This window comes from Dendropsophus ebraccatus, chromosome 7, assembly GCF_027789765.1.
Source record: "Dendropsophus ebraccatus isolate aDenEbr1 chromosome 7, aDenEbr1.pat, whole genome shotgun sequence".
Lineage (NCBI taxonomy): Eukaryota > Metazoa > Chordata > Amphibia > Anura > Hylidae > Dendropsophus > Dendropsophus ebraccatus.
In genome coordinates this window covers 44385925-44398459 of record NC_091460.1, presented here as the reverse complement: position 1 = coordinate 44398459, position 12535 = coordinate 44385925, and the positions used below count along the sequence as shown (strand labels likewise).

The 12535-nt window shown below is 42.6% G+C and overlaps 1 protein-coding gene across 7 annotated transcripts in view; it reads right to left on the bottom strand.

Annotated features, from left to right (window-relative positions):
* LOC138796773 (uncharacterized) overlaps window positions 1-12535 on the bottom strand; it is a 51616-nt gene that overhangs the window by 2614 nt on the left and 36467 nt on the right. For 6 of the 7 annotated variants that reach the window (XM_069976453.1, XM_069976451.1, XM_069976450.1 and 3 more), the window contains 3 exons: window positions 11612-11698; window positions 11503-11529; window positions 10431-10706 (listed from right to left, as the gene is read on the bottom strand). In XM_069976453.1, coding sequence (XP_069832554.1) covers window positions 10431-10706; window positions 11503-11529; window positions 11612-11698 — 390 coding nt within the window. Of the gene's footprint in view, window positions 1-5797; window positions 6394-10430; window positions 10707-11502; window positions 11530-11611; window positions 11699-12535 lie in introns of those variants that run through there. The other variant, XM_069976454.1, reaches the window with a different exon arrangement.

The window sequence follows — 12535 nt, the reverse complement described above, 5'->3', positions numbered from 1 at the left end:
ATGGGGCGCTTTACGCCCACCTTAGCAGGGCTAAGCATTTTATTATTTTTAATTGTTTCTACCTTGGCATGTTTTGCATTTAGACTTTTACCATGTCTGCCTGATATGCTTTTTAGGGATGTTTTTTCAGAAGTGAAGATGCATAGCATCCCCACTTAATCCACTGGAAGGCAGACTGTAACCTGGTTTCCTTTAAACTCCTGGGGACCAGAGTGTCCATCTTGGACACCTCCGTCTTCACTTAACCTCCTGGGTCCCAGACTTTTTTAGTCTGGCCCCAAGGAGGTTAAAGTCAACTAGTCAGCAAAATTATGCGGAAAAAGCTCCCAACTGGGCTGCTATCCCATAGATGGCCTAACCAGCTCCCTTACCATATAAACTGTTTCTTCCTCTGTAGCATTACATCAAGGAAAAACATCTCTTAATCTGGCGTGCAGTAGACAGAGTGCTATGAACTAGGCATGGGGGTATAAATAATAAATTCAGTGGCACAAACCAGGTAAAATTAAAAATAAGTGCTGCACAAAAAAAAGTCAGCTCTTGATAAATGTGCCCCATAGTGTTTCTTGAAATATTCAAGATTTTTATTTTTTTTAGTGATTAGGTACAACCAAACACACTTTTGCTGAAAGCCCAAACTTTGAGTTCTGCTTCTTTTATTTACCTTGAATTTGTTAATATTATCTGTAAAGTTACCTGTGTATTGCATGACATCTGTAAATTTGTTGCTACCAGATGAGCGCAGTTTTTTCTATTTCAGTATTTTAACCTTGAAAGGGTATATCCCCGATGTAGCATTGATGGTATTGTGTTTACCATTATTGCATGGATGTCCAGCTGCTGGGACCACAAGTGATCATGAGAATGAAGGAATTAAAGAAGTCAGTAACAGGATAAGCACCTGTCACTGACTGATCAGGACCCCTGCAGCACAGCTTGCTTGCTCTGACAGGCAGGGTTCTCCAATGACTTCAGTCCTGTCGGATCGGCGGTCTGTAGATAGTTTATTATTATAGCTTAGTTTAGTCTTGGGCTACTGCAGAGATATTACAGGAGCACTGAGGTGTAGTTTGTGTTATTTTAGTATAGGGTAGGATCTAGGGAAGGATTAGGGAGGGTTATTTTAGCCGTTTTTTGTCAATTTTATCAAACAATCTTCTGTATCATCAATCAAAACCATCATCCCCAGTTTCAGTTATCTAATGGTTGAGTGGTTTGGGGACCCATCATTGTCATTACAATAAAAAAAAATTTAATTCCTTTATTCAAAATATACATATTTTAGACATTCAGTACATCACTTGACACAACATACAAAAAATATTTGGAGTTGATCTTGATAGACAGAGACTTAACAGAATTTTCACATTTTAGGGAAACACGGGTTTACATTTACAATTCCTAAGATATGACACATACACACCAATATAAAATAGGAATATGAACTAAGGCCACATTCAGACAAATATATTGTACATATAATTAATGGGTTTTCCAGGATTGTAAAAACCACAACTGCTTTATTGCAAAAACAGCACCACCCTTGTCCTCAGGTTGCATGTGGTATTACAAATAAGCTCCATTCACTTCAATGGAACCAAGCTGCAAAGCCACACCAAAAATAAAAAGTGTTGCTGTTTTTCTAAGCCTGGATAACCCCTTTAATTGCCATCTTCAAACACCCCTTACAGCACCATACTCCTGTCTGAAGAAGGCTGTAACATAAGAATCAAGAAACACCATGCACAATATAAATAAAGTGCCTTCAATAAGTTTATAGCTGATTCAGCCTACTCTGATCTTACATTTTTCAAGAACCTTACAAATAGTAAGAATATACACAGTGTAAGCGAAAGTCTATGGACACCTTTGCACAGTTTTTTTTTCTATTATTAGTATTTGTTTCCTGAAGGCATTAAGGCACCTTTATGTACCTTTATTATAAAAAAAAATACCATTTAGAGAGAGACACAATCTCACATCCTTTTGTATTTTTCACAGCCTTTCTGCACTCCCCTTCCTTTATCCCCTTAGAAATAGCAGCAGGGAAGGGATTGTGGACAGTGGGGATAGTATACATGGAGGGCAGCTCACATCAGCTGCAGAAAGAGAGGGAAGCACACAAAGGGCAATCTACAGGTGGAGGATCACATAGGGTATGTAGAGAAAACAGAGCAGCCTGTACAAGCTCTAGATCCCTGAACTAACAGTTCACATCTAGCAGGTTCACGTTCACCCAGAGCAAGAACAGCGGAATTCCGCGGCAGAATAGTCCGTCGCGGAATGCCACTCTATAATGACACTCTATAGTCATGTTCATTCTTCAGCGCCGAGAGAAGCAGTGCACGCGCCTCCCATAGAGTGTCATTATGAAACGGAGGCTGGCGGCATTCTGCAGCGGACAATTCTTGAGCCGTTCTTGCTCATTAACCTTTTGTAAAGGCGTCCATACCTTTTTAAAGGAGTTTTACCAGGACTTTCACATTGATGCTTCAATGTCTGATCAGCAAGGAGCCAACACTTGGCAGCATATACACAATGAATGGGGCTGCAAGCCGCTGGGCATGGTCATTGTGTGCTGGTGGTGCCGAGTTACTGCAGCTCAGGTCCCATTGAAGTTAATGGGTGCTGATCTGCAGTAATCGTACATCGCCACCACACAACAGGGCGATCTGCTACTAGCCCCATTCATTTTGTATATGCCAAGGCAGTAACTCTCTCTGCGGGGGTGCCAGGTATCAGCAACTCACAGATCAGTGTAATAGTACTGGAAACTCACTTTAGGTACAAAAGAAACACATACTGTACACAGGGACGGTTTTAGGCTAAGTGAGGCCCTGGGCAAAATTAAAAGTGGGGCCCCAAAAAGGTACCATGTTTGCTGTAGATTGGATGTGGTGTTTCGTCATTTATTTTCACAGCATAGTTCACAGTGTGAAATCTGTAGCGTAAAATCTTCAGCAAACATAGTACATGTAAATGTCCCCTTGAAGATACGTTCTCATGGAACAAGTTAGCAGCGGATCTTCTGAATATCTGCTGCTAGCATGTAGTGACCGCCATGTTTACCTAATTACCTGCCAGTAAAAATAATAAGGCTGCATTCCCACGTTCTGTGATCCATTATGTGGAATGCATGTACCGGAGTCCCCCCGCGCCCGGACAGCATCTGTAATTAGATGCTGGGAGCGGGGGAGACTGTATTCATGAGCGCAGCGCTGTAGTAACAGCACCGCACGGCTGATTCATTACAGCGCGGCGCTTATGAATACAGTTTCCCCCGCTCCCAGCATCTAATTACAGATACTGCCCGGGCGCGGGGGGACTCCGGTACATGCATTCCACGTCCGTGATCCGTTAGGACCACGGAACGTGGGAGTGCAGCCTAAGGAGCAACTGCTTACCTGCCGGCACTCCCTCGTCACGCTCCTCCAGGAGTCTCTGGGTCTCTGCACTCAGCCAGTGTGCTGTCCTGCGGCAGCCTGTGATTGGCTGAGCGGCCATCAGTGAGCAGGACTCGGGCAGGTAAGCACGAGCAGGTACGCTTGGGCTGGTTATTATTTTTACTGGCAGCTAATTAATTAAATATGGCCGTCACTACATCCTCATAGTGGAATGAATATCCATTGTAAGAATCCAGGGCCATTGACTATAATGATACTGAGTATCACAGCGGATTTGCTGAGAAACTTGCAGCGTGAAATCCACTGCGAACTTGCTACATGTGAATGCACCCCAAAGGAGATTTGTTCCACTTCGTACAAAGCAAAACTAATCTACTTTGCTCCTCTCTAGTACTTGCATTAGATGGTTTGCTTGGCAGCTGTGCCACATGGCGTGCAGCAGTTTCTCTACATACCTAATGTCAAATTGGGCAGAAAAGTGCTGCGCTGCACAGCGGTATTGTCACTTATCTAAACTTCTGACATGTCACTGAGAGACCTGCTGAAATTGTCAGTTATAAGTTGGTGAAGCATGCACTAGTGCACTTCACTCCCTGGCTGATTCACTCACTCCACAGACTTGAAATCAGACCTTGGAGCCGGCCAGGGAGGGGCGCACACTGCTGCACACATCACCCTCTTTTAACTGGTGATCGCCATGGGTCTCTGAATGACATGTCACAAGATAAGACAAATGAAAGCACCACTTTAATACCTCAATATATTATAAATACAATACAGTACACCTTACACAGTGTATATATATATATATATATATATATATATATATATATATATATATAACTCCATATTGAGGTGTTACTAGCCAGGTGCACTACATTGTATTATATCCACTACGCATTGTGATGTTTACTTGTACATGAGAACACAGACATACACAGTGTCAGGCTATGTTCACACAACGTATGTTTTGTATCAATCACGGCTGTTGTTGCAATTTGCAACAATGGCCGTGATTTATACAAAATACACGTTCTATTGAAATGAATGGAATCCTGTCCGGAGTGTATACACATAGTACATATATATACATACACATGGTATACACTCCAGTCGGGGTTCCATCCGGCCACACTAAAAACCCACATGTCAGTTTTCTGCGGTCGCAGAGAACCTGTCAGTGCACACAATGGAGTGTCTGGCTCTGGCCGCATGCTCCATTGTGTGCAGCGGTGAATTCGGATGCAGGTGCACACAGGTGCGCCCGCGTCTGAATTCAATAGAAGTGAATATCATCCAGCCGATACTGCAGTACCATCCAGAATGATCTTCAGAAACACCGACCGTTCTGTGATCCAACCGGGTCACAGAACGGCCGGTGTTATACTTAGTGTAAACCTGGCCTCACACATACAATCTCACACATATTTAAACACACAATATTATGCATAAATATCCAGTACACACACAGACACACACCATACACACTGAATATACATTATATATTAGTACACCCCCAAACACATGATATAACCGTACACACACCCCCATACACATTATATAACAGCTACGACCCCCCAAACATGATATAACTGTACACACACACCCCCATACACATTATATAACAGTACGACCCCCCAAACATGATATAACTGTACACACACACCCCCATACACATGATATAACCGTATACACACACACACTTTATACACATTATATAGTACACACATATACAACCTCACACATATCTAAACACATATTATGTATATGTAAACCTCCAGTACACACACATTGACCATACATTATATAAAAATACCCATACACATTATAGAACAGTCCCCCCCCTACACATTATATAGCAGTACACCCATACACTATATACACTATATACACATATACTTACATTAGTAGTTGGTAGTTAATAATTCAGCTGCTGATGACAGGGCCGGACTGGGAGCCTTATGCTGCTGCTGCTGGTTTCTTCCTCCTCTTTCCTGTTGTCCCGACTGCCAGCAGTGTAACATTACACCAGCTGCAGCAGCAGGACAGGAAGCCTGGTGTGTACGGGACCTCGGGAAGGAGAAGGAGGGGGAGGGGAGGTGTCGGCTCCAGCAGCAGGACAGGACAGGACCCTCAGTGTAAGGAACCTCAGGGAAGGGGGAGTGTGGGCTCCAGCAGCAGCAGCTCCTCAGTGCAGGGGACCTCAGGGAAGGAGGCGGGGGAGGGAGGTGTCGGCTCGAGCAGCCGCTCTGTCAGCCTGTGCTTAGAGCAGAGCTCCCTCTGCCCTGGTGCAGGCTGCTGCCGTGTATTCCTGAATCTGATACCCAGGAATCACGGCAGCTGCAGGGGGCCCCCTGGGGGATGGGGGCCCTGGGCAACTGCCCTCTTTGCTCCCCCCTAACGCCGGCCCTGGCTGTACATCAAATGAGTGTTGGTGGTAGTATTGTTACTAGAAACAGCACCGTTCTGGTCTATAGGATGTGTCTGGGACTGCAATGAGGAACAGCTGTAATACCAAACACAACATATGGAGCAGTAGAATTGTTTATGGAAGAGAAAAAAAACAGACATTTTGTTTCAATCTCATAATACACCATTAGGGAGCACTTCATATAGATTAATAATCCTAAATGAAACTGTATTAGCACACATTGCTGGAAAGCTAAAGGGGCTGAGAAACACATGGTCATGGCATAACTTTTGTCTCAAGTTTGAGTGTGGTTTCATCTCAGTTCCACTAAAGTGAATGGATAACCCCTTTAAGACTTTTTCTGTTGTCCTGTAGGTGGCAGAATCATAATGCATCTTCTAACGTCATCTGCAGGAACAATTTCAGTGTCAGCATTCTCTGGGATCTATTAAATTGTGTAGCTCTTATTCTTCCAGAGTAGCCTTTGCTTTAACAAATCGGACATCTAAATGGCAAATTTGCAAATACAAAAGTTTTATTTTGGCGTCTAGAAAGTCTAGTGACCTTCCTATGGAGGAGCTGTGAAGAGATAAAAAAAAATAAAACCATAAGAATTAGGGACAAAGCAAATGTTTTGGAGTTTAGGGGATGCATCGCAGCGGAAATCTCGCTGCGTTTTGCAGCAAGATCCGCCAGATGTAAGATTCTGACAGGTCCCTGTGAATACAGACAGCGATTCTTTCGGACCGCTGAGAGTATGTAAATCACCCGCCCGCTTAACCCCTTAATCGGCTCCCGATTTATACATTACCTGTAGAGATGAGCGAACCTCAAGTAGTCCCAAACCGATCGTTCGGCATTTGATTAGTGGGGGCTGCTGAAGTTGGATAAAGCTCTAAGGTTGTCTGGAAAACATGGATACAGCCAATGACTATATCCATGTTTTCCACATAGCCTTAGGGCTTTATCCAACTTCAGCAGCCACCGCTAATCAAATGCCAAACGCTCGGGTTCGGATCGACTTGGGCATGCTCAAGGTTCGCTCATCTCTAATTACCTGTCTTCAATCCTTGCTGTAGGGGGTCCCAGCTTCCTGCTCTCCTGCCCAGCCAATCGGTGGCTTCAGCTGGGCAACACACTGGCTTGGCGGGAGAGCAGGAAGCTGGGACTCCTTGCAGCAAGGATTGAAGACAGGTAATGTATAAAGTGGGAGACGATTAAGGGGTCAAGGGGGCGGGTGATTAACATACTCTCAGCAGTCTGAAAGATCCGCTGCAAGTATGTATTCACAGGGACCTGCCAGGACCTTACATTGTAGTGGATCTCGCTGTAAAACTGCAGCGAGATTTCCACTGCGATACGTCCTGTGTGAAGGCACCCTAGAAAAGTTTCCTATATTTATCCTTTTAAGGATACAGCCTCATATTTCAAATCGAACCTGTCTTTATGTGGTAATAGCTTTGGGATGCTTTAACATGTCCAAGTCACTTTTTTTTTTACACACATTGGGGTTAATTTACTAACATATTCCATATATATTCCATATATCAGAAAATTTAAGGGTTTTTGTCCATTTTCCCTTGCGGTTTTGTTTTCCAACATATTTACTAAAGGTGTGTGACACAATGTTTTCAAAACCCCGACAAACCCATCATTTTTGTCTGAAAACCCAGCAAGTAAGCATACGGTGGGTGTGTTCTTTAAAACCCGCCATAACCAACAGATTTACTAAGCAAACCGCCATTATTTTTTTAAGAGTTTCCTATTCTAAAAACCAGCCACTTCTAGAGTGGTGGAATGGCTTTAGTTTTGTCCTCTGAAAAACCTTCTAGATTTAGGCCATGTTCACACATAGTATGACAACGGGCGTGTCACAGAACGGCAGGTGTCAGAGAAGATCATCCCGTTCGGTACTGCAGTATCGGTCAGATGATCTTCATTTCTGTTGAATTGGGATGCGGCGCCCACATCCCAAGTCGTCATTGCACACAATGGTGCATGCACTCTCCATTGAACTGACATGTCTGTGTGGCCGCTATTAATTGAATAGCGGCCACACAAAACTGACGCATCAGTTTTTTGTGCGGCCGGTTGGAATCCCGTCCGGAACGTATACTATGGGGGATATGTGTCAAACGGGGAAATCAGTTTTTTCGGCGGAAAGTGCCGATTTGCGAATAATTTTATTTGCAAATGAACGTTTGGCGAATAAAATATTCGCAAATCGGCACTTAACGCCGGGTACACCAGGAGGGCGGGGAGGGGGCGGAATGGGGGGCGCGGACTCAGAGTCCGCTCTATTCAGCATTAGTTTCGCTGAAAAATATGCAGGAAACCTACTCCAGCCCTCAGCTGGCGTAGGTTTCCTGCCGTGCACACCGGCGCGCACAGGATTTATGTTGAGGCAGTCCGCCTCTACATAAATCTCCGTACCGGCAGAGCTGCGGGGACATTTTTAAGTCCGGCGCAGAAAACGCCGGACTTAATAAATGTCCCTCTATGTGTATACACTCCAGACGGGATTCCACTCATTCATATACAATGTATCTTCTGCATAAATCACAGCTGTTGTTGCCAATTGCAACAACGGCTGTGATTTACGCAAAAGATACGTTGTGTGAACATTGACTAACTAAGGGCGTGCACCACAATAATGAATTTGACGCGAAAAAACAGACACAACTGACAGCATAACGGCTTCAAATTGATGTATTGTGCTTTATATTAGTGGTAAATTCTGATCTATATATTCAGCGATTATTTTTTAAAATGTTCAAAATTTTGCAAAACGTTTGCATTTTCAAAAATTAAAAAGTAAGTCATGCTACATGCAGTAAATGAGTTAATAACACCCATTTACAATATGGCTACTTTATTAATTGCGCAGATGGATTTGAGAGGTCTATGTGCTAGAAACCCCATTTAAAAAACTACTCCTCTTTTATGGACTTTTTCAACCCTTTAAGTGGTTTGCAGGAATTAAAGCAAAGTAGAGATGAAATTACTACAACTCATTTTCCATTTTGCAAATATTCAATTGTAATCTATTTTTCTGTAACCCAGCAGGTATTAATAGAAACATGCAATAATATGTGTTACCCCAAACCTGTTTTTAGAAATATCCTTTGTGTGGCGCTGGAGTGCTTCTTGTTTCGCAGAAAGGCCTCAAAAATATAAGGCCCTCCCAGTGGATTTTGGGGGGTTCATTTTATTAGGGTTTGCAAAGGAATTGGGGTGTCAAAACATTTAAAACACCAAAAGACATTATTTTGGAAACTACACTCCGGAAGGAATGTATTGAGGGGGGAAAGGAGCGTTCGATTCTCACAGATGTTTCAAAGGAGATTTCACTACAAGCACAGACGTGGATTCTTTACTGTAAGAGAAGGACTATGGAACTCTCTGCCACATGATGTTGTCATAGCTTATTCAAGGAGGCCTGGATGATTTTCTTGAAAATTATAATATTACAAGTTATGGGCACTATTGGACTCCATTGGAGTCTGAAAGGAATTTTCTCCCTGTGATGGGGCAACCAGCATCTGCCTCATAGGGGTTTTTGCCTTCAAGACAGGAGGGTTTTTTTGTAGGTTGAACTTCACTTTTCAAAGGAACACAGAAAAATAAACATACAAAACTTGGTTATACAGTTTTTCCTGAGTACATAAGGATGGGATGATAAAGTTAGGAATATGGCAGGCCTCAGAAGTAGGGATGAGCAAATTTAGTAGCAAAGCGAAGTGCTTCACTAGGCTAGCCTTTGAACTCTATTTCGCTCTGCTCTGGGTGCCTCGGAAAGCTGGATCAAGTCCTTGGAAACTGGGAGAGGTGTAATTGTACATGTTCAGAGCCCATTCATCTGGAACTACTTACAGACCCCATGCACAATTGCAGTTACCCTCCATGGCACCAGTACAGTGGACGCAAACCCCCCACCCCCAAAATAAGGGAAACTTTATCCCTCATACAGTTTATCTAAGGGTATAATGAGCATTTTATCGAACCCCACAGGTGTTCGATAAAACATAGAGACCGAGCCAATTTGGGTACTTGTGCCAAATGTTTTTTCTTTTTCTGTTGTTGTTCTTTTTTTGTAAGACAACCATGTGGAATAAATAATGATACAGTTTTATAAGTTCTTGTCATTACAGACATGGCCATACAAAATATGTGTACGTTTTAAAGTTTAGTTTTTTAACGTTTTAAAAGTCACTGTACTGCTACTTTAATACACTGCACTGCTACTATAGCGCCAGCAGGCAATGTATGCAGCCATGCCTCCAGCACGCCTGTGTACAGTACCTCCACCAGCGGCCACGGAAAACCATTGGCACCCAGAAATCCTGTTGCCAGGTTGCCGATTGGGTCATAATTTGAGGGCAACATGTAATAGGTTTACCTGCCGAGATTGGATGATTCTCTGGCCCTGCGAGCTCCAGTGATACTGGCACAGGAAACCAATGCTGAGCTGCTAGGCTGCCACCAAAAAGGCAATCCTTAAAGTGGCTGCCATTAGGACACATAAGTTGTTAAACCAGAGCTTTGGAATTGGGTAAGATGTAAGAGACCACAGATAACCTGAGTATAATAAAATAGCATATAAAAAATGTGCTTACCAGATAGAGTGGACTTTTTAAATAATGAAGCAAGTTGGCCATAATTGATGAGCCCTAAGACATATATAAGTTGGTCCCTGTAATTCTTAAGTACACCTGCATCTTTCCTTAACCAGATCTGCAGCATCTGGTATTTTTTTTCTAGGATGTCATCGGTGTAGAGTCTTTCACAGGCCTCCATCTCTACATCAGTGACCTCAAGACATCTCATCAGGTGTTTCCAGTGTTTGTCTGATACCTCTCTAATGACGTAATAGAGCTCGTGTACAGTAAGATCTACAGACAAAAAACACATAACATTAATGACAATTCAATGAGGATAACAAGGACTAGAAAAAAAGATACCTTTAAGGTTTTATATAGAAAGTTATAGGCATTTTGGGCGTTGCAGTATGGTGATCGATATGGTGCCAATATAGAACAAAATACATACGGCCATGAAAAATGGCCATGAAAAATCGATGTCACATAGAACCCCAGTTGCAAAGTGTAACAATGCAACAGGAAAATAAGAAAAAGCATTAAAGTGTCACTATCGTTTAATTTATTTATTTATTTTTTGCAGAAATCAATAGTACAGGCGATTTTAAGATACTTTTTAATTGGGTTTAATAGGCAAATATGCCATTATCTGCATTCAAAAAGCCTTTCCCAGGTCCCTCCCTCCACTCCTCTCTCTCATCCACTGCTCATTATCAGGAAATCTCAACTTTTACATCAGTCAGATCCTGTCTGTTCTATGGAGAGGGGAGGGAGATTAGGCAGCAGAGAGCAGAGAACAAAGGATTACACAGCGGGAGCGGTGTGAAATCCAGTATTCAGAGGTCAGAGAGGTCAGTGCTGACCTCAGAGGAGATAGCCGGTGATGTGATTTTTCATGATAAAAATGCATTTTTCGGCTAAAAAACCCAATTACAAAATTTCTTAAAATCGCCTGTACTAAAAAAAAATAAAAAAAAAAATTTTGTTTTCTAGATTATATATTCTTTTTGTATGTGAACTCATTATATGTGAAGAGGTAGGAAAGAAAGGATAGGTGATTGTGGGAGCTACTGGGGAAGTAATCACTTACCATTGAAACTCTCATTAGATGAAAGACCTAAAATTAATAAAAACAGAGCATTAAATGAATGAATGGGAGAAGGAAAGAACATTTTATATTATAGGGTGTTATGTGATACCTTCTACTACTCGCTTCAGCTGCTCCATCTTTAACTGAAGCTCAATTCTGAGCTCCTTCGGACTTCTTCTCTGGAGGGGGTTTTGGGCTGAAAGAAAAAAATTATAAAAATACATGAGTGAATGAGCAAATTTACAGTAATAATTACATGAACCGCTTCAGCCACTTGTCAGCCTGCTACCTTTTACCTCAGTGCCACTCCATGCCACTGCTCCCTGGGTGCCTGGAAACACTGGATCCAGTCCTGGGAAAACTCCCAGTTTCCCAGGAATGGATCAAGATTTTCCACTGAGCGGAGCAGTACAAACTTCAAAGGCGGCCAGGACTGCCGAGCTAACAAAGTGATTGGCTCGTTATTACTGTAAAGTTGTTCATCTCTATTGAAAATGTCATGCTACAGTGATGTTATATCATGAAAGTAGGGCATTTAAGTATCGAAGATGGTGATTTCCACAAAATCCAACAACAGTGGTGGATATACCTCAACAAAAAATGTCTCAATAACTTGTCATGTGCCATAAAACATCAATTACAGCTTGACAACAACATCTCCTGCTCTTCTCAAGTTGACTTATTTTCTGCTGAGGCATGGCATCCTACTCTTTTTGAAGTTTGGCCCTCAAGTCATTGAGGTTCTGGGGTACAGAGTTATGAGCCTCTACACAGCGTTCCCATAGGTTTTCATAGGTTAACAGGGTCCCCCACCTGAGGTGTGACTAATATATTTGCTTTTCCTGTAACTACTGCCCAATGTACAGATAATAGTCAGATAGGAAAAAAAAAAGAAGGAAAAATGTCTATATACCTGTATACAGAGATCACTATAATCTAAGACTACACATAGGGGCACGTTAATCAAGCTCTGCACCTATGTGCACCAAATGAGCAGAGAGGGGAAAGGGACACAGCATTGCATGCGGTGAGG